The 23,190-nt window shown below is 35.7% G+C and overlaps 2 protein-coding genes across 3 annotated transcripts in view; one reads left to right on the forward strand and one right to left on the reverse strand.

Moving 5' to 3' along the window:
- Positions 1-53: 53 nt before the first annotated feature.
- Positions 54-22,725, forward strand: LOC114472970 (bromodomain-containing protein 2-like). Of its 2 annotated transcripts, none has more exons than XM_028462298.1 (11): positions 54-257; positions 1,555-1,821; positions 2,553-2,690; positions 2,762-2,885; positions 4,238-4,470; positions 4,544-4,672; positions 4,750-4,848; positions 6,580-6,647; positions 6,723-6,979; positions 7,054-7,196; positions 22,708-22,725. In XM_028462298.1, exons 2-10 carry the CDS (start codon positions 1,627-1,629, stop codon positions 7,125-7,127), a joined length of 1,317 nt encoding a protein of 438 aa, XP_028318099.1. In that variant the 5' UTR covers positions 54-257; positions 1,555-1,626; the 3' UTR covers positions 7,128-7,196; positions 22,708-22,725. The 2 variants fall into 2 exon arrangements, with proteins under 2 accessions (XP_028318099.1, XP_028318100.1); XM_028462299.1 differs by having other exon boundaries at positions 2,565-2,690.
- Positions 12,629-23,190, reverse strand: part of LOC114472968 (poly [ADP-ribose] polymerase tankyrase-1-like) — a 66,267-nt gene continuing 55,705 nt past the window's right edge. Inside the window, exons 17-29 of the mRNA XM_028462295.1 lie at positions 21,885-22,104; positions 20,763-20,872; positions 19,407-19,595; positions 18,125-18,205; positions 17,318-17,504; positions 17,166-17,245; positions 16,109-16,229; positions 15,264-15,361; positions 14,518-14,592; positions 14,340-14,445; positions 14,025-14,211; positions 13,437-13,593; positions 12,629-13,065 (exon numbers count right to left, since the gene is read on the reverse strand). Of these exons, the coding sequence (XP_028318096.1) occupies positions 12,979-13,065; positions 13,437-13,593; positions 14,025-14,211; positions 14,340-14,445; positions 14,518-14,592; positions 15,264-15,361; positions 16,109-16,229; positions 17,166-17,245; positions 17,318-17,504; positions 18,125-18,205; positions 19,407-19,595; positions 20,763-20,872; positions 21,885-22,104 (1,698 nt within the window). The 3' untranslated portion in view covers positions 12,629-12,978. The remainder of the gene's footprint in view (positions 13,066-13,436; positions 13,594-14,024; positions 14,212-14,339; positions 14,446-14,517; positions 14,593-15,263; positions 15,362-16,108; positions 16,230-17,165; positions 17,246-17,317; positions 17,505-18,124; positions 18,206-19,406; positions 19,596-20,762; positions 20,873-21,884; positions 22,105-23,190) is intronic.

A 23,190-nucleotide genomic window follows, 5' to 3' on the forward strand; every position in this document is an offset into this window, starting at 1 on the left:
TATGTGATAAATATTCCAGTACACACTCCAGGCCGCTGGAGGCGCTGTGAGCTCTAACTTTATCAGTCAGAAGGACGTGATGTTATTCACTCCGTGTTTTGCTTTGTGATGTTTTACAAAGTCTCCTGATGGCCTTTCTTCACTAAAGCTTTCCGAAATAACTTCACCAGCTCCTTTAATGGTTATTTCATCTGAAAAACCTACAAAGAGACGTTTATGTTGCAGTTATTTGATGATAATAACCAGCTTCATTCCAGGTAACGACAACATCCTCCGTTATTTCAGTCTCACAAAGCTTAAAACACACCTTTTATGTTAATTTAACACTTATTTTCTTCAATAGTCACTACATTCTGCTCTTTTTAACATGTTTGTGTGCTCAGTGGATTAAGTGACGCTTATATAAATGCTAACGTTACTTTTAATGACATAACTCGCCTCACGTGTTTGTTAACAGCAAAATTACTGATAATAACTCTTTTATAAATACATTTAGGAACTTTCTGTCCAACATTTGAAATGAAAAATTAGATTTAAAGGCCTATTGTGACTCATAGAGCAGAGCAAAATTTAAATACAGGGCAATATAAAGTTCTATCAAAGCCTTAGAAATGTAATTAAAGATATAAAAGTATAAATAAAGTAAAATATTAAAGATAAAATGCATATTTAGGGTTTCTGTCTACTTTGTTATAAGTTTTATAACTTTTTCTCATTTAAAAATACATGAAACTTTGTTTATATTCAGGATTTTCTGTGGAAAACTAAGAAAAAATAAACGTTCGCCATTGTTTAGGTATAAATTTAAATCTGTGAAAACTGCAGAAATGTCCCTTTGAACGGAAACGTATTACATTAACTTGAAAAAACAAAAACATCTATTTTTTCCTTAATAATTTATTTTTTTTTTGGTTTGTTTTTTGGGATTTTTTTCCAGTTTCCATTTTTTTCACCTGTTTTTCAGAAAAAATAATTTTCTTTTGTTTTTCAGAAAAAATAATTTTCTTCTGTTTTTTTCTGTTTCCATGGTAATATTTTTCTGAATTATCAAGATACTAACGTATGGCCACTTGTTGCTGCACACTTTAACTCTCACACTGTGCGGATCCAGTATTTTCAGCATCTGATGGTTTCTATAGTGACCACGTAGCCCAAATCGTCTTTTAAAAAAAACAGGAATTTAAAAAAAATTCAAAACAGAAAAAAATGACTCAGAAAAATGGGGAAAATTAGAGCAAAAAATAAAAATAATTATTAAAAAAAAACTATATATATATTTTTTTTTTTTTTTTTTTCAAGTGAATGCGATGTGTTTCTGTAGCTTTGGCATTAGGAGGGATGAGAACAACTTTTATATGAAATACAGAAACATTTTAAAAATGTTAGCTTTAAGGATAAGAAAATATTGATTTACAATATATCACAAATGTATCTTTTCTTTTTTTCCCCCCAGAATTGATCATAAAAAAAAAAGAAATGTATTTATTATTATTTTAGAGCCCTTTAAGTATGAGCTATTCACTGATTGATCTGATTCCCTGCCTATGTGTAAAGGCGTCTACATGGCGTGAAGCTCAGCTATGACGTGGTCACGTTTCTGAGACCAAAACACAGCAGGAAAACGCCATGTCAGACAAGCCACGCCCCCAGCCCCCCCAGCTGGTTAACCCCCCTCCTCCTGAGGTGACCAACCCTGACAAACCGGGTCGTAGAACCAATCAGCTGCTGTTCATGGAGAACGTGGTTCTGAAGATCCTGTGGAGCCACCGCTACGCCTGGCCCTTCCACCAGCCCGTGGACGTGGTGGGTCTGGGGCTGACGGTGAGTTTATCACCACGTTTATATATTTATATACACAACAGTTTCGACTGCAAACGTCCCCTTTGGAAATATATTTACCCTCAGACACAAGTAAAATCACACTTTGTACCTAAAATACACACGTTTGTTAAAAATATCCACCGACCAAACATGAGAGGCCCATATCTATACTTCTGTTATAGATATTATGAAAAATCATGTGTCACAATGTGTTTTTTAAGGTCTATATTTTAAGTTTAAAAACCAACAGTTTTCCCCTTTTTTTTTAATAACAATTGGAGGTGAAATATGCAGTTTTTCATTGATAAACATGCATGCCAAAACACTGTCCATTCACAACCTAATAATAGATAATATATAATAACAACATACAGTGTTGATGGATGTAGAGCAGTGGTTCCCAAACACTGGCGCCATGAAAAATGTAGTTTGTAAAATTTGAAAACGCTTGATTTTTTAAAGTTGAAACCTGTTTTATTGGATTTCATGACTTCCAAAAAATTAATTTTGACTCCACATTAGTAATTATAGCTATAACAGAAAATATGGGCACAGGAGAATTTCTGGCAGATTGATGACCATTTTTAAAAAGCTGTCTATTACTGATAATTGTAATGGAAATGTATTTGTATGACTTTGTAGGTACTTCCGTACCAAAGGGGACGTTTGCATCATGAGTTTTTTTGTCTTAACCTCCTTAGAATGTGAGTGAAGTGTTGTTTATATCTCAGGACTATCATCAGATCATAACGTCTCCCATGGACATGGGAACCATCAAGAAACGGCTGAAGAACAAGTTCTACTGGAGCGCCAGTGAGTGTCTGCAGGACTTTAACACCATGTTCACCAACTGCTACGTCTACAACAAGGTTAGCTAGTGGTTAGCTGTTGCTGCAGCATGCTAACGGCGGCTAAAGTGTGTCCCATCTGTCCACGGCAGCCCACGGACGACATCGTCCTTATGACTCTGGCCCTGGAGAAGATCTTCCTGCAGAAAGTGTCTCAGATGCCTCAGACGGAGGAGGAAGTGGTTCTGAGGGTCGGAAAAGGAAAACGTAGGAAAGGTAAAGATAACAATCAGCCAATCAGGATTCAGACCTGAGTCGTCTACAGGACTACAGCTTGAATTAACGTAGGCTGTGAACGTTGGACACGTCGTCATCTATAACGGAACATTTGGACAAAATCTATTTATTATTCCATGAAATAGTGACGGTTAATTAGCGAAAATGTCACATTTAATTGATAATCGATAACAAATCAATGGCACATTAAAGTTATCAAGTCACAAAAAAAATGATCATCCATCCACAGGTGTCAAACTGAAGACCTGGAGCCTCATTTATAAACACTGCGTACGTCACATATAAACACAGTTTGGGATTTATAAAAAAAAAAAATCTGGTGAGAATGTTTCCATGGCAGCTCTGACCCCGCCCTACGCACAACGGGAAACTCCGCCCTCAACAGGAGAAGATGAAATTAAAGACAGCTCTGTGAAATTAATAGAATTTCTGTGAAATAATCGAACACATTGAATATTTCACAACACACATAAGAAGGATGCATTTGCAAAAACGGAGGAAATAATGATACTGACGCCTGCAGGGAGTGAGTCACGTGCACACGCCTACAAATACTGTTTTATATTAATAATAATTATAATAATTGTAATCAAAATCACATGATCAATGTGCAAAACTGCTGATTAATTAGCTACAACACCTGTAGCTGTTATAAAAAGGAACACACTCTAATGTGTAAAGACGCACAGTGGCTTATCAGGCACTGCTGGAGGACGAGGTGGACGGGATACACCAGAGGGAGGAGCTACTGAGAAATCTATAAACACATGTTATGTGTGATCGTTTATTTTTCACTTGTCACAGTCTGATGAGACAACGCAACGTGATCAGTTTTTCTATCTATGTAATGTTCACTGTGTCACCACGTTACGCTGTGATGGGTGTGTCCAACTATTAATACCTCCCCCTCACAGTGAGTGAAATCTGTTTTAGTTGCTCGTTTCTCCCTCGGTCCACTGTGAAATTCATATTAGTGAATATTCATTTAGGGCGTTCACCTGAGAGGAAATACAAAAAATACATAAATAACTAAATTGATAATTGACTACAGAAAGAAAGAAAAAAAAAGCAGATAAACATAAATAAATGAACCGTGAAAGGTTTGTGATCAAATTCAATAATAATAAATAAAATAGTATATACAGTATGGCCCTGAGAGAAAGACAGACATTTTTTATTTTCCATTGAAAGGCCTGTAACAGATGAACTGAGAGCTTCTTTTCTAAATGCTGCTGCTATAGGTTTAGTTTCTCTGTGGACTTGTTTTATCTGAGCTCAGTTTTGGTCTCATTCTCAGTCTGAGGTGTTTGACCTTTGACCTGTTGTGTTAGTGAGGAAGGACCAGGCTGGGGCCCCCACCGTCAGCGTGAGCAGCAGAGTGAAGCCGCCGCCCCCCACTCTGAGCAGAGAGCTACAGCTGTGCAGGAACATCCTGAAGGATCTCCTCTCTAAGAAACACTCAGCGTACGCCTGGCCTTTCTACAAACCTGTGGACGTTAAAGCTCTGCAGCTGCACGACTACCATGACATCATCACACAGCCCATGGACCTCAGCACCGTCAAAGTACGACCCCCATTACCCCCCCACCCCCCCACTGTGGGTTCACACTGACGTTCACATGTCTGAACGTTTACAGAAAAAGCTGGAGAGGAGAGAGTACCAGGATGTTCAGAGCTTTGCTTCAGACGTCAGATTAATCTTCTCCAACTGTTATGAATATAATTCACCCAGTGAGGAAGTCAATACGTTAGCCAGGAAACTAGAGGTTAGTGGAGACGTCATGTGACCCACACACACAGATAGAGGACCAGTGTCTCACTGATGTGTGTGTGTGTGTGTTAGAGTGTGTTTGAGCAGAGCTTTGCAGCAGTCCTGGAGGGGACCAGCAGTGACACTTTGTCTGGTCCAGACCAGGAGCAGCTCAGCAGAACCAGACCAGCAGTAGGTCACTGAAGAACCTGTGCTGATCAATCAACTTTAGTTTGGATCAGTTTGTGTTCACAGCTCATTTATTAATAATTATTATAAAAGATGTGCTCTAGATCAGTGGGGGTACATGTAGCCCTAGGGGTACGCAATGGCACTACAGGGGGTACCTGTGAGTGAGAGAGAGGAAAATTAACAAGTAAAAACATTAAAAATATGAGGTTTTATAATATTCCTTTTTAGTTCAAAATGATAATCACATTAAATATTACAGAAACTAACAAAACGACACCAAAAACAACAAAATAAGAGAAAAATCTACTGAATAATAAAAAGAACAAACAACAAAACACACGATCACTAGAAAATACACAAAAAATAACGGAGAAACATACAAAACGGCACCAAAAAACACTCACAGAGACAATAATTTAAATAATACCAATAACACACAAAATATAAGACAAATATACTGAATAATATAAAGAACAAACAACAACAAAGTGATGATAGAAATTATTTTGATTAGAACATGAACTGAAAATACAGTTAATCTTGGTTCCACACCAGGTGACAGGAAATAATAAAAAGTAGAAATAAATCTATTGAGACACTAAATACTGTTTCATTCACTTATTTACAAAATGAGATGTTTTTAAATGTGTGTTATTTATTCCATTATTATGATCTATTGATGTTTTTTCACAGAATTCTGAGCAAAATGTTGGACAAAGGGGGGCTTGAATTCTAAAGTTAGAAAAAGTTTGAGAACCACCGTTATATCAGTGTTTTTCATTTTTTAAATGTCAGTAATTCAGGGGTTCTCAACCTTTTCAAAATAAAGTTGGACCCTCCAAAATAAAGGTCCCAGAGAGCAGGGACCCCCACTGTATCTGAAGGTGGTTGAACACAGACATGAACATTGAAGAACAGTCATGTGGAGACAGGACCATCTATAAGGGGAATAAAGGAGAGAGATTTTTGGGGTCCATCCATAAAGTCAGTAAAATGATGGTTTATTGTTCTATGAATCTGTGATAAACACATTTATTTATTCATCTGAATAATATCCACTGTTATCCAGGAACGTTTATTATTATTATAGTCATCTTAAAGATGGAAATCCTTTTTTTTTAATCACTAATAAAATGGTTCAAAGTGACCAAAAATGGTGGAAAATGTTAAAAGTTGTAAATGAAAGGGGACAAAAACAGACAGGAAAAGTAATAAAAATGGTTCAAAGTGTCAATATTTGAACAATTAGTTTAAACTGGTAAATAATGGGCACGAAAAATGGTGAATGTGGTTAAATTAGCCAAAAAATAATGATGAATAATGACAATAATGTGTCAACATATGTGACATTAGGTGTAAAAGTGGTGGAAAGGGTTTATAAGTGCTGAACATGTCTGGAAAGTGGAAAAAATGTGCAGAAAAGACATTGAGAATGTGATGTATAGAGAAATATAGCAAAAATACAGTAAAAGGAGCAAAAATATGGCAAGAAAAAGTGATGAAAATAGGTTAAAATATGGTGAGTTTGGTGGAGTTGTAGAAAAATGGTTAAAAATAAGTAAAAATGGGCTGAAATTGTTCAAAAATGATTCTTAGTTTGTTGAAGGCATCTGGTGACCCTCTGTTGCCTTCAACAAACTAAGAATCATTTTAATAATAATAAACACAATTTAATAAATTATTATCAGAATGTTTAATCAGATTGTTAATAATAATCTGAATCTGTTTCAGTATAAAGTGACTCATGGAAACCAAAGTGAAGAATCCCAGAATTCAGCAACGAGTAAGAATGAACAGAGGTAGGAGGACACGCCTCCTCTTAGATGTTAGCGTTAGCATTAGCTCACTGTGTTAGCTGTGCTGTGTGTCCTCAGGTGTCCTGGACCCTATGATGATCCATGTGAACCCATGACCATCAGAGAGCGCCATCAGCTCAGTCTGGACATCAACAGGTTACCAGGAAGTGAGCTCAGCGGCGTGGTGCACATCGTCCACAGCAGAGAACCGTCCATGTGCAGCATTGACTCAGAGGAGGTGGAGATCGACTTTGAGCTCCTCAGACCGTCAACGCTGAGAGAACTGGAGACCTTCGTCAGATCCTGTTTGAGCAGGAAGTTCAAAGAGGTTCAGAGTGAGTTTCAAACAGAGCACACACATCAGTGTGTGTGTGTGTGTGTGTGATCAGGATGTGTTTTCTTTCTACAGAGAAAATGAGTCCCACTTCGTGTCTTCGTGATGACGTCAGCAGTTTTTCACAGACGACGTCACAAACACGGTGACTTCCTGTGAACGTCAGAACAAATCTTTTCTTCTTTCTTTGTTTTTCACACGTTTTTCACTTTAAAACACGCTCAGAGTAATCACATTACATTTATTTTATTGATCAGTGCTTGGTTTATTTATTGTTTACATTATTCTTGTGATTTATAAATGTAAACGTTCTTCACTGAAGCTTTGTGTACTTTTTTATACTTTAGATGACTTTATACCTGAGATGAATGTGCTGTGACTTTTATACAATAAAGTAAAGAGTCTAATTATTTCTGTGAGAAAGTCATTGAATCTGATTAAATATATAATATTTGGGTTTTAAAGGTTAAATGGTTAAAACGACACCTTCATTACTGGTCATTTATCACCCAAATGACCTTCAGTTGACCTCTGACTGCACGTGAAGATCACGAGACAGATTATTACGTCTTTATCTGACTCACTTTGTTTCCTTCATCATCTTATTCTTTCTGTCTCTAAGCTCCTCCCCCTCTAAAGCTGCGTTCACTCGTAACGTGACCTCAGTGACTATAGTCGCTTAAATCGCCCGCGATGAGTCGCTTGAACATAGTCGCACTTTTTGCTCTGTTCATTGTGATATTGGGCCACTGGAGGAAGTGACGTGGGGAGAAACGCGATGATCTACCTATAAAAGCAAGGATTGTGTGTCTGTGTCTGTGTGTGTGTCTCTGTGTGTGTGTGTGTGTAGCAAATATCGCCCAGACGTGGTGCCAGTTCGACCTGAAACTTGGTCAAAGGGTTCCAAATACCCCGAGTGTGTGTATCTGTTATTTTGGAGTAATTTGGTCATTTCAAAATGTTTATTTTAATTTTATTTCACTTCTGGACGGCCCCAAAATGAAACCTATTCAACTTTTGACCTCAGGGTGTGAGGGGGCGCTAGCACACCATCTATATATCTATCACCATTTCCGGTTCCGGGTTCATGACGTTTGGGTTAAAAAAAAAAAAAAAAAGGTCAATAATAAAAACGTCTTTGTACCGCTAAAAGTAATTTAAGTTAACATTTCATAGTTATTTAATATTATTCCCAAGATTCCAAACTTACTTTAAATCTCGGGTCACAGACGTCACTTCCTCTTTCATCTCCATGACTGTGGGCGGTGCCTGTGATGATGGTCGTTAGTCGATTATATCGCAAACATTCTGCTTCTTTAGACCGAGAAATGTAACGTTTTAGTGAGCGATGGATCCACTATGATTATTGTTTGTTCTGCGCAACGGTGAGTGTTTCTTTTTATATTATTATATGTGCTAAGAAAGATGCTAGCAGCTACAATGTAAACACACACACACACGGTTGATGCACGTGCGAGCTCTACATGGTGACGTACATGGTGAACTCACACAGAGCCGTTGAGAGAGATTTGCTACTTTGGTGTTACAAAACGTTTATTTTGCACACACATAATAAAAAATATACTATATGAGTAAAATAAAACCAAAAACTAAATATTTATACACAAAATGACAACAGAAATGCACAAAACTACACTAAAAAGATACAAAAATACACATAATGACTCCAAAAACATACATTACAGAAAAATACATCAAACAAAAAATATATAAAAATGAGTAACAAAAACAATAATTATACAAAAACACAACAGAAAGATACAAAAATACGTAATTATACCCCTTATGCTCCCACATGAATGCATTCTTCCGACGGGCACTGTAGTAGTTGGATAAAAGTGAAAAATGTTCAACTTTGAGCTAATTTGTTTTAAAATCACAGCAGTGGCCATTATTGTTGGTTTTTGGCGCCCCCTGGTGGGATTTTCACACATTTACAAATCAGAACGTGATGATGAAAAGCAATTTTCCATTCGTTTAATGTCATTTTAAGGAAGAAATACTGTATCAGGATATTAAAGCTGATATCAGGAGTTTATATTTGATTCTTTTGAAATGTGAACAGGTATCGCTGTGATTAACGTAACATCATGGAGGAGCGTTAAAGAAAAGTGTGGGTACAAAGCTAGCAGTTAAACATTTATCTTAAAGGGGGAGGAGCGTTAAAGAAAAGTGTGGGTACAAAGCCAGCAGATAAACATTTATCTTAAAGGGGGAGGAGCTTGCAGCTTTTAAAAGGATTCTGAACGGACTCTGATTTGATGACATTTCTCATTAACAGGTAATAAACGTGTTATAATCAAACTACCATAAGTGCTTTATTAGTGAAAAACAATACTACACGTGTTGGTGCGTTAAACATTATGTTACACGATGCGCGTGCACAAAAATAGAGGCGTGGCTTCTGGTAGATCGGCAGAGGCCGGGGGAGGAAGTGGAGCTGTTTAGGGCGGGACATCCAGATGTTGACTTTTGAATTTTCTCTCTTTTCATCCTCTGGATATCAGTTTGAATCATTATCAGGTTATTAATCTACCTATAGCGTGATATCAAATCTCATCACACAGCACTAGTTTCAGCCGCACTTATGAACGTTTCTCTAAAAGCAAAGTTAGGGTGAGTTTACGTTAGTTTTGTTTAATTATAAAAACTTTAAAGTGTAGATTTGTGCTTCAATTTATGATCTTTTACCTTTAAATCTGTTCCTCTCGTCTTCACTGAGTCCAGAGTTGATCTGTTTCTCCTTCATCACTGTTCTGTACCTTTAAGGACACACACGCACACACACACAGCAGTTTAAATGTTTCTCTACTGTTTCTTAATGGTTCCAGTGTTTGATGATGATGATGATGGTCCATCTGTGTCTCCTTTGTAGCTCGTTGAGGTTCTTAATCCATCCAAAGATGATGACCACACCGTCTCAGGTCTGTAACGTCGTCTTTACAAACATTAAACCGTCTCTGCAGAAATCACTAATATATATATATATATTTTTTACTAATAGTATCTTTAAATCTAAATCAGACTCAGCTAATTAAACTCTTAAAGCTGATGCAGACGATCAATATTTATCAGATAAAGACTCATTAACGCCTCATGAATCAAAAAACCAAAGATTTGCTTTAAAAAAAAAAAAAAAAGTAAAAGGTTTAAATTTCTGTTCTAAACCTAGTTTTGATCTCCACTGTAAACGCTCTTATTGACAAAGTTTGGTGCATTGCATTGTGGGATGTGGAGTCCTGTAGATGTGATGCATTGAAGTGTTTTTACTTCATTCTTACGGTGATTTCTTGTGTTTCTCTAAAACACATTACATTTAGAGTCAGATGTTAAACCCCAAAATAAACGTCCATTATTTTTGTTTAGACGTCACTTTATCAGAGTTTTTGGAACAAATGATCTTTATTTTATTGATCTGAGGCCTCACTATGTTTTTATCTGATTAATATTGATCATGTCCAGCAGCAGTCACAATGTAAACGTTCACTGTCTAAATTAACGATGTAACAAAGGTGTAACGTTAAACGTGTGTTGTGAGGAAGAAAACAAAGACAGTGAAACCATTAAAATCCTTTTATTAGGTTGTTTTTTATTATTGTTCTGTACATTGTTCCACGTTAGCGGCGTTAGCCACGTTAGCAGCTCTCTGTACAACACCAGCTCTGTGTAAAGGCAGCTCATAAATATTCACTCAGAAACATGAACATCACAGGAGTCAGTTAGCACGTTAGCTAACATGAGCTAGCTTAACTTAAATGTCACAAGAAGTCACTGTTGGGTGAGTTTTAACTGAGAACATTTTCCTGGGGTAGTACCACTCCTGTGCATTAGGTGGCGATAGAGAGTAACACATTAACTACTGCCCCCCTGTGGTCCCATGATGTAACAGCATCACTATTAATAACCATTCATAAATAAACATGGCTTTAGTTCACAATGAAACAAACATTTATTACCATTAGTTTGTTGTGTAACAAATATTATTGTGTAGCTCTACTTCCTGTACCGTCATCGTTCTTGGTCCACCTGTAGATTTAAACGATTATGTCATTAACGTCTGCTTTAGATTATGTTGAAACGATTAAAAAGAATCATAGCATCAGCTCAAAGGTTTACATCACAGTTTAAATAAAAGTGGAACCATTAGAGCAGGAATGTTAAACTGAGGTCATGAATTAGTTTGAAATCTATAACAAAATCACCAAAAAGTTTCAATAACTGGAACTGAAGTGATTCATAAACAGCGTTAAATGTAAAAAGTTATAAAACAATACTTAGGAGTTAATTTTATGTTTCAGTCCATGAACTAAAGTTAGTTTTACAGTAAAACATCTTTATTTCCATTAGAAGGCAGACGGTTCATGTAAACACACTCATTAATAAACTCATTCTGATTGGACAGCGGCGTTGGGCTCAATTACAATTATCCATGTTTAATTACAGCTCTATTATGATTACAGTGACCAGCATTTTTTCCAAAAACAATTAAAATGATTATTTGTCGTTCTCAATGACTAAATTTAAATTACAATTAATCATAATTACTGATCCTTTAATAAATAACCTTATTAGATGTAACCTTCCTCTTGTGTTAGCTTTCTGTTAGCATCTCTAAAGCTAACTGTCAGTGTGACCTATGTCTATAATCAGCTGTAAAATATACTAATAAATATGATCTATAATCTAATTAGATTCTCATCTATTGATTACCTTGTTAGGATTCATAATCAATGATTATATTGGTATTAATATTTATGGTGTGGGCGTCTGAGCCTTTTTACTGTCACTATAAACATTTATATATTTTAATAATTATTAAGTGTAACATGGTTCACCAGGTTTATGTTTAATTAAATTGTAATTGACAGTTGTTATAGAATTTTCATGCCAACTACAATTACAAAGTCAATTATCTGGACTCAATTACAATTAAATTATGATAGCAACAGATTTTTCAATTACAATTATAATTGACACAAACCTAAGCTCCAAATAAACTCACTACTGCCTCTTGTGGCACAAAATAGTTTTACAGACTGAAGTAATAAATCATTAGTGATGAAATCTTATTTTAACATAAAGTCTCTGATTTTACTTTTCAAATGTTCCTGAATTCAGTTTCAGCGTAATTTAGTAATTGCTGTGTTTTATCTTTCTTTAATCTGACTTTTTAAAGGTTATTAAACCTCCTGAAAACGTACCAAACACGCTGAATATGTTTAATAAAGTTAATTATTATCATTTATTTCATACTTAAACACAACAGAAACAAGCGTGAGCTGAGATTAAACATGAATTTTTGCGTCCAGTCGTTAGCTAAACATGCTAAAGCTAACGTTAGCTCATCTGTTTTAGTTCATTCAGACTTTTAGTGTTAATTAACATTTATGTCACTCCAACCGACAGCTTATGGAAATACATTTATGTGTAAATGTCAGATATTTTCCTCTTTATTTGTTGCCATTTACACTTAAATTTTGTTAAAAGAAAAATTGAAATGTAACTAAAATATGTAAATAAAGACATTTGTGAATATAATGTTTTTAAAGGAAATGTGAGGTCATTTATTGTTTGTGTCACTTTAATAATAATAATTCATTATTAATCCTGTTAAACTCAATAAAGGTGGTTCAGATGTGACAGCCAGGGGGCGTGGCCTATTGCACACTCATCGTGGTTCTTTAATAATTCCTATTAATCATTAAATGTAAAAAACAAACAAAGGTCCATCCTAATGCGTTCAGTGTTGGTCCGTGATTGGCTGAGGGAGTCGTACTGACCAATGAGAACGCTCCGTTTGTGTCCATAGTCACATGATCAGTCTGGTTAGAGCGGCGTTTGGTCGTTTACCGTGAGAAAAAGCTTCACAGTAACTTTCCTCCAACGATCAGCTGACGTTACCTTCCTTTCTTCTGATTGGTCGGTTTCTCAGGGTCACATGACTCCAGCGTTTCTTTGATTCCTCTCTCTGAGTCTTTCTTATGATTTCTGCTCTGCAGGTGCAGGGGGCGTGGCCTGAGTCTCTGGCTTTATGATCTGATAGGTGATGAAATATTCTGGGTAGGCCTGAGGAGTCACATGATTAGATTAGATTAATAACAGTTAGAATTAAGTTAATGTAATAGATGTAAATACAAATACAAGTAAAATGCTTTAGATTAAACATGGACAAATGGTGGTCCGGGGGCCACATGTGGTCTAATTATGAGCAGCCCCCAAAGTAAACACACATTGACTATAAATAATACACAAAATGACCAAATAAACAACTAGAAAAACTAAAAACGTTATTGATGCTCACATTGTTCATTATTCTAATGTTGATCATGTGATCATCTCTACTGTAGTTATTCAGTGTTCTGCTGGTTGTTTATGAACAATAGGTGGAATATTCACACCTGGTGTGTGTGTGTGTGTGTGTGTGTGTCCACACTGACCTGTTCTCCTCTGTAGATGACGTACTCAGCGTATGCTAGCCCGTTAACGCTGGGTCGTCCAATCACAGAGTGATGACCTGGGGGGGCGTGAGCCATCTTCATAGCACTGAACTGTAGGAAGGATTTACCCAGGGTCACCCTGCAGAACAGCATCTGTCTACACACACACACACACACGCACTTTATATGACATTGTGCACTTAACAGTATCCTGTAGTCGGCCACAGATTTTAGGAGATTAACATCATTGTGATTTAGTTATTAATATCAGTTTAATTCACTTCTACATTTCTTGATTTTGTTTCCTTTTTTTGTGTAATTTGAGTACATTTTCAGTTAAAAATTAAATTCATGTGATATAAACAAAGGAAAAATAAAAGCCCCCAAAAATATTGCAGAGTTTCATTAAATTGGTAATTTTCAGATATCTACAACAGGATTATTTTGTAATTTACACAATAATTCACTTTCTCCTGTGGACCGATATAGATGCTCTAAAGGGCCGGATTTGGCCCCCGGGCCTTGGGTTTGATACACGCTCTAGCCTAAAGAAGGTGCTAACCCTCAGTGTGTGTGTGTGTGTGTTACCTGTGACACAGGTAGCAGGAGCGGTCCTTGTGGGCGGGGCATCCTGTCCCTCCCCCTATCCCGTACACGTACTGGTTGCTCTTAGAGGAGTTTTCAGCAAAATAGATTCCAGCTCCAAACATCCCTCCTATGTAGGCGTGGCGTTCATCAAAGCCTTTATGGATGATGGCGTTGATGAACGGAGAACCTGGAGGAGGAGCAAAACAGTGTTTTATGTCACTTTGTGTTGTTTTTGTCTTATTTTAAGTGTTTTTGTGTCCCTCCCTGTAATAGGTGACCCCTCCCTGCTGTAAACCACACTGTTGTGGTGTTTACCGTGAAACAACATGCGCTCGTTGTGATGGTTGTGATTCTCATCAGCGATTTCCTTCTGTCTGTGAGCGTATCTCTCTCTCAGCTTCTTATTCACCACCTTCTGAATCTGCACAGGAAACAACACGAGGAACGTCACACACTTACTGCACAGTGTGTGTGTGTGTGTGTGAGTGCACACCTTAATAATGTTGTAGCGGCTGAAAACGCCTCCTGCGTTGCCTCCATCACGGTGTTCTCTGATGGTGCTCTGCATCTGAGGAGGAACAGGAACCATCATATGTGGATTTAATAAAGAAACGATAACAAAAGAAAAAATGTATCCATTTTATGATTTATTGCTCATGTTTTGTGTGATATTAAATATTAAAAAATATATATAATTTGTTTTTTTAAATAATTTAAGAAATATACATTTAAAAATCTTAAAGATATAAATCCTAAAAATGGTTCAAAATGACCAAAAATGGTAGAAAAGGAGGTGAAATGGATTTTAAAAACCACAGAAACTGGTTAAAAGTTATAAAATAAAGTGGATAAAAACAGACAGAAAAAGTGGTGAAAAGGGTTCAAAGTGACAATAATGATGAATGTGGTTAAATTGTTAAAAAATAATCATGAAATCTGGTGAAAAGAGGTTAAAAGTGACAATAATGTGTCAACATATGTGACATTAGGTGTAAAAGTGATAGAAATGGTTTATAAGTGATGAACATGTCTGGAAAGTGGAAAACGTGTAGAAAAGTCATTAAAATATGATGTAGAAGTGTCAGAAATGTAGCAAAAATACATTAAAAGGAGCTAAAATATGGTGAGTTTGGTGGAGTTGCAGAAAAATTATAAAAAATAATCAAAAATGGGCTGAAATTGTTGATAAAATATTCTTAGTTTGTAGATAAATGAGGATAAAGTGAAATATTGACTCACTTCTTCTTCTACTGACTGAAACTCTTTGTCGTCTGGACTCAGGTCGATCAGAACCGTTCCCTGACTGGAGCAGTGGAACGTCAGGTACGGGTTTCCACCTGACGGAGAACGTTTGATAGAAGTTAAAAAAGGCTGCTCCACTGTGATTGGTCAGAAACCAGGAAGTTAAATACATTTATGAAGTGGAGGTGATTTTAAGTCTGATAAACAAAATGTGTTTACATCTGTTAACAAATCAATAGCATTGATTGATTTTAATACACATTACTGTTTAGTTTTTAAGGGTTTCCTGATCTATTAATGATATTATATATATACAGTATATATCAGTTATAAATATTTATTAGCAAATCTATATTAGCTATATCTATAAGCAAAACAAATATAGGATAATATATGGATTTATTGGGATTATTTTTCCAGTTGATTTCTTATTCATTCTGTTTATTAATAATAATAAATCAGTTTTATATCACACTTTTCAAAGATGCTTTACAGAAATCAGAAGAATATCTTTCATAATAAATGACTAAAGTTGTTAAAACTATTGTTCTCTGTTTGACTAAAATCATTAAATCAAACCTTTTCCATTATATTCAACTTGACAAAATAAATAATAAAAGTATTAATGATTGAAGTCGTATCGGATCAATATCGATATCGCTGGACAGCCCTAATAATTTACATAAACATTTACAGTATTTATTTGTGATTGTGAGTTTCAAAGAAATAATAAAGCATTAAAAAGTGACAGAGTTGATGGTAATAAAACCTGATTGATCAATTAGATCAAAGCCTTGCTCTAAGGTCAGGTTATGGGAGGTTGGGGGTTCTAATCCTCTAACCTTGTTGTCCTCCCAGGAGTCTCTCAATGCCTTTGATCAGTTTGTGTCTGTGACCGTAGGCGTTGATCCCGATCTCCTTCAGCTCCTCGTGACCCATGTCAGCCAGAACGTCCAGTGAGATCTGATCAGATACAGGAAATATCAACAATCAATCACCTACACACACACACACACACACACACACACACTCTTTCTGGTGTCACCTGTTCTAATTTTTTATGCACTGCCTCCACTTATCATATATTTATATTCATGAATATTTACTTGTGACTTATTTAACTTTGTATTTGTTAGAGGCTGTAATGAGTACATTTCCTTTTTGTGGGATTAATAAATTAGAAATAATCAATCAATCAATCATGAACATGAGTGATGTTTGTCCACACAGTAAATTAGCAAAAGTAAAGTAATAAGTAGTGAAGTTATTTTTCAAATGCAGTAATAACAGAATGTTTCAAAAGTCTGAACACATAAGTATGATTTTATGATTGTAAATAGTTTGACATTTAAAAATAAAAGGTAACATTCTTTTTTTAAAAAGTACATAATTTAGCAGAACATTACACAAACAATAAAACAGTGACGTGTTTGCAGCAGGATTCTCAACAACATAAAGGAATGTATAAATAATGTTTTTATTTTTTTTGTATTTTTCTTGTTTCATAGATTTCTGGTTGTCTTGTGATTTTGATTATTTTAGTTCTATTTGTGTATTTTACTGTCATTTAGTGTGTTACCCTAACCTTATGTCATTAATGTAACGTTTATTTCCCCCAAATTATGTTTTACTGTGAAGTTGGTCTTAAATTTAATTATAAAAGGCAATAAAAAGTCTTAAAAAGTAATTAAATTAACTTTGACTGAAGCTGTAGGAACCATGAATAGGTAAAGTAATCTCACTACAATTTAGAGAAGTAATTAATTACTTTTTTAAGTAACTACTCCAACACTAAACTAGCCCCGCCCCTTTGACCTGTCTAAGCAACCTGAAACACTGTTCACACTTTCTCTCACTCTCGTCTGTGTGTGTGTGAGCTAGCTCTGTTAGCATGTGTACCTGTTCTCTCTGAAATATGTCCCTCAGGTGTTCCAGTCCCACACTTTTCAGGAACTGGTTGATGGTCATATCGAGCAGAGCTGCAGAAACACACAGTTAGTACTAAACACACACACACACACACACACACAACACGTAGCGTGATCCTTTACTTTCTCCTTCCTTCCTGTCCGACCCCGTTGATCCGTCGGCACTGCCTGTGGCTCCACCCACCGTGATGTCACTGAGGGGCGTGGTCAGGTTATCGATGCTGCTGGCTGCTGATAGGCAGGATGGAGACGGAGAAGGAGAGATGACCACGCCCCCTGACGCCCCGGTGTTCACCACACCTGCACTCACCTGTGGGAAGGTGATCAATGGATCAATATGATCACCTATCAATAGCATGCTAGCTCAGCAATTAGCTTCAGTGCTCTTTGCAAACAAACATAAAACTGAAGCAGATAGATTTAGATTCAAACCAAACACCAGTGTTACTGTAGTAGGGCTGTACATTACCATCAATCTGACCATACCATATATCTTTATACTACAGTACGATATATCAATAATTACAAGTACAAAATAGTATGAAATACAATTTATTTCATGTTTTTAAAACTTGTGAGAAAAAGTAAATGGTAAATAACTGTAATTAAAAAACAAGTAGAATGTTTATCAAAGTGTGAAATTACATTTTTTCATAAAAGTTTAACTTTTGCTTCTACAACAGATTCTGATCCTGTTAAGTTAATAAAAACTAATCATAGTATGTTTAATGTAAATAAAGCTAAAAGTCATAGTTTAATAAGGTCAGATGGTGCGTTCACTGACACCTAGCGACTGGGAGTTTACGTGCTACGCTAATGTTAGCAACATTTTTGATTGATACGATAATGGCACAGTGAAATATGTCTATCAGAGCAAACATCATGTGACAGTAATGTTAATGTATCAATATGTTCATGTGTGACACTCACCACCGTAGCCAGAGGTTTTAAACACATGGGTAAAGCATCTGGAGGCATAGCATCGATCAGCAGAGCTCTGATGTCATCAGCCTATGATGTCATCACAAAGAACAACAGTTATCTCTGACTCCTCCCACTTTCATCTATTTTAACTTCAGAAACTCATCAAAACATTTAAAAATATGTATTGTAGGGATTGTTTCTCTCATTTGACTGTATAAACACTTTATTTAGCTGCTGATTAAAGAACAGTGTAGAGCTGAGATGGTCAGAGGAGGATTGTAAGAAATTAATAAAAATAATATGAAACTAACTAATATGATTAATAACAGAGGTGAAAGTAATGAATTACAAGTACTCACGTTACTGTAATTTTGTTATTTTATGGGTACTTTTTTAAGTATATTTCTAAATCAGTCATTTTACTTGTTTAAGTAAATTAATATTTATTGTGATTATTTTGATTATTATCACATTGAGGGATGAAAGTAACTAACAACTTTTATTTTGAGAACTTTTTAATTACTTGTACTTGAGTATTTTATGTATGATTTACTTGAGTAGATATATCAGTTCTCTTTACATTTCCAATTAATAAACAAGTAAAAAAAGTGAAAGTTCTATGAATTTTTATGCTTTAAATTAAATAATAATGTTGGTGAATTACAACAGAAAACAGGAAGTGAAGAAGTTACATCATCCTTTATAAACTGTTTAAACACTGAGTGGTGTGCTATAATAATATTATTATTATTATTATTATTATTATTAATAAACTCTAAAGAGGGTTTATTATTATTTATAAAATCTACAGAAGGTTTATTATTATTATTATTCATAAACTCTAAAGAGGGTTTATTATTATTATTTATAAACTACAGAGGGTTTATTATTATTATTTATAAACTCTACAGGGGGTTTATTATTATTATTATCTATAAACTGCAGGGGGTTTATTATTATTATTATTTATAAACTCTACAGAGGGTTAAAGTTTATCATTAATATTATTTTTAAACTCTACAGGGGGTTTATTATTATTATTATTTATAAACTCTACAGAGGGTTTATTATTATTATTATTATTATTATTAATAAACTCTAAAGAGGGTTTATTATTATTATTTATAAACTACAGAGGGTTTATTATTATTATTTATAAACTCTACAGGGGGTTTATTATTATTATTATCTATAAACTGCAGGGGGTTTATTATTATTATTATTATTTATAAACTCTACAGAGGGTTTATTATTATTATTATTTATAAACTCTACAGGGGGGTATTACCGTAGCCAGGTCCAGGGGGGTCTGTCCCTCCTGGTTCTTCATGGTGGGGTCCGCTCCGTGGGCCAACAGTAGAGCACATAGCTGCGTACGACCTTTCTGAGCAGCCTCGTGGAGCGGCGTGAACGCCCACTTATCTGTAGCGTTAACGCACGTGTTGTATTTTATCAGCAACGCAGCGATGTCCACGTGCTGGACCAGGAGGACAGGGGGCGATGGAGAACGGGTCCAGATGATGAGACAGGCCCAGGGAGTCACAGAGAGAGGATTCAAATGAGTTCAGGAACTAATAGATTTATACGTGTACACGTTGCAGGTTCTCACACGTCTAAGAGTTATAAGAACTCAGCTAAAGTCTCAGAAAACGCTGACGTGCAGGAAAAACTTGAGGGTGATTCTCTTGTTTGGAGGTATTTTAAAAAACTGGATTAAAACGTGTGGTTGGAGATCTAACAAGTTTAGCAAAGGAACAGGTCAAATTTCTTGCAACGTAATGGAATGCGATTTCAGCATAAATATAAAATTAATAACAGTAGTAACTATTATTTTATTTAGCATGTTTGGTACGATTACAGGAAGCTTATTAACCAGTAAAGTCTCTAAACAAGGAAAGACGAGGAAGCGGAAATGAAACGCTCTCTTAAGAGACCTTTACTCTCCCTTAAACAGTGCGCTGACTCGCTCTGGTGGATGAAGTTAGAGAGTAAATCACAGACTATTGAAGGACTCCCACCAGAAAGTCATTTTATTCTCAGGGTTTGTGTGTCTTCAACAGTCTGTTATTTACTTTAAGGGAGAGATAAGGTCCCTTAGGAGAGCTCTTCTTCTCTGCTTCATTGTCTACTACCAAACCATAGATTATTTTTTACTTTTTATAATTGTTTATATCCTGTTTCTGTAAACAAAAGAGGTTTACATCGACATCTTTAACTTTTCCTTTTCCAACTAAAAGCATCACAAGTTGTTATTTTGACTGAAAAATCTACTAAATGATGTAAAAATCTGTTAAATGATGTAAAAATCAGGCTGAATGTTTCACTCCAATAGAAAACAATGGATGTTTACAGACAGTGGGGCCTTGTGACATCATCAATCACATGATTTCAAGATGGAGGAACACAGGCTCTAAAACTGTAAAGTAGTCCTGTTTTAAAAGACAAATAAATGAATATAGTGAATAATAATGTGTTTTTTTAGACATTGATCTACTAATAAGGACATTTAGAAGATTTTAGGCCACATTTGTAAAATTTGTAAAATAAACAAACTAATCACTAGGGGTCGCTGGTGGACCGCTCTTTAAAACCGTTTGAGAACACCTCACTTCTTATTGAGACCATCAGCGTAACGTTCTCTTACCCCGTATGAAGCAGCGTTGTGTAGAGGTATCAATCCTCCTTTATCCTGTGCGTTAACATCAGCTCCATGCTCCAGTAGATATTCTGCTACCTCCAGATTATTATAACCAGCTACAGGAGGGAAGCAAACAAAACCACAGAAGAAGAAGAACAGGATCACAGGGTGAAACAAGGATTCTAAAGGCACAAACATTATCTCTGATATTTAGATGAATTATTTAAAATAAATATGTAATCAAACACAGTATTATCTCTTTTTTGCACATTTTTTTAAAAACATAAAATCAAGAAATAAAAGATTATTTACTCGGAAGAAATATATATATATATATATTTATATATATATATATATATATCTTATTTTGTGTGTTTTAGAAGTTGTCTTGTGTGTTTCTTGTGAGTCATTTTTAAATTACATTATGTATAATTTTCTCTGATTTTCTGTGCTTTTGTTGTCATTTTGTAAATTTTTTCTCGTTTCGTTTAATTTTCCCCTAATTTTTTGTAATGTTGTCATTTTACATATTTTTCTTGCATTTTGTGTATATTTGTTGACATTTAGGATATTTTATTTAATTATTACAGTAACAATATAAACTGTGCATTACATTTTATATTCTATAATATTTTACTGTATATGCTTCATGTTACTATTTGTGCGTTTTAGAAGTTATCTTGTGTGTTTCTTGAGTCATTTTGTGTCTTTTTGCTGTAATTTTGTGTGTTTTTCTGTAATTTTGTGTGTTTTTCTGCAATTTTGTGTATGTTCTATGATCCATCTACAGGACTCCACATCCCACAATGCAATGCACCAAAACCTTTCAGACAATGTCAATAACAGAGTGTTTACAGTGGAGATGAAATGATCTATGAGGCATATGTCTATGCTTTTATCTGATAAAAATACGTCTAAGAAGACGAATCTCGTCCTGGTTTAAAGTCTTGTTCTCTGTGAGACTCCAGTCGTCTAAAAATGTTTATTATTATTTACATTTATTAGTTGGGAATGCTGCGCTCTGCCAGAGTCCACAAAGGTTGTTATTTTAATGTCTCACTAAAGTCACACTGATTGGCTGCAGCGTGTACATAACATAGCCAGAGTTAATGAGAGGGGCGGAGCTACCTGCGAGGTGCAGCGGGGTGGAGTTCCGACCCTGCGTGTCCCGACAGTTGATGTTATCAGGGCTGCACAGCTTCTGGACCCGGGCCAAGCAGCCTTTCTTAGCCGCGTCCAGCAGAGCAGCGTCTCCTCTCAGAAGGTCCTGGATGTCAGTGTCCCCGTCCTTCACCAGGTCCAGAGGAGTGTTACCATCACGGTTCTTCTTAGTGGGGTCGGCCCCGTGCTGCACACACACACGCAGACACACACACAAAAAACACCAAACAGACATTAGAACAGGTCCATCCATAAAGTCAGTAAAATGATGGTCCATTGTTCTATGAATCTGTGATAACCACATTTATTTATTCATCTGAATAATATCTACTGTTATCCAGGAACGTTTATTATTATTATTATAGTCATCTTAAAGATTGTGAGAGTGGTTAAATTGGCAAAAATAGTCATGAAAAGTGACAATAATGGGAGCAATATGTGTGACATTAGGTGTAAAGGGTTTATAAGTGCTGAACATGTCTGGAAAGTGGAAAAAATGTGTAGAAAAGTCATCAAAATGTGATGTAGAAGTGTCAGAAATGGGAGAAATGTACCAAAAATACATTAAAAGGGCTGAAATTGTTCAATAAATATTCTTAGTTTCTTGAAGGCATCTGGTGACCCCTCAGTGTCTTGTGACCCCAAATGGGGTCCTGACCCTAAGGTTGAGAACCCCTGTGTTAATTAACGTTATAAACGCGACACAGAGAGCTAACAGCTAGCTATTAGCTAACATATCTAATAACTAGATGTTAATGTTAATTTCCCTGAGGTGATTTTACATCCACTTACATTAAAACTCATTGTTGGATTAATGAATTAAATCAAAGGAAAATCCCAGAGGATTGAACTAATAAAACATCCAGTGGAATAGAAGAAGTAGCTGTTCTTATTATTGGATTTATTTCAGGTTATTTTTTATACCCAAAGCAACAATTAATTCATCATTGAGCTGATTTTCTATAGAAAGTTATTATAATGTTAAAAACAGGATTTTAAATCACTCTTCTATGGTTTCCTGGTGGGAGGATTTGATTTTATTAGAAAGAGAGAGACGTGATGAAGGTGAGGAGGTGACACCCAGACTGTGTCTCTTCAGGTTTGAAAAGCTCTGGATGTTTTCATCACGCTCGCTTCAAACCGTGAGGACAACATTAGCTCTAATGGTTGCAATGTCGTTGTACACCCATCACACTGATGTCCACCCCATACTCATTCTACTCACACATAGTTTAGCACCAGGTGTTTCCATGCATGCAGACCTGATAATACT

The sequence above is a fragment of the Gouania willdenowi genome, chromosome 12 (assembly GCF_900634775.1).
Source record: "Gouania willdenowi chromosome 12, fGouWil2.1, whole genome shotgun sequence".
In the NCBI taxonomy this organism is placed as follows: Eukaryota; Metazoa; Chordata; class Actinopteri; order Blenniiformes; family Gobiesocidae; genus Gouania; species Gouania willdenowi.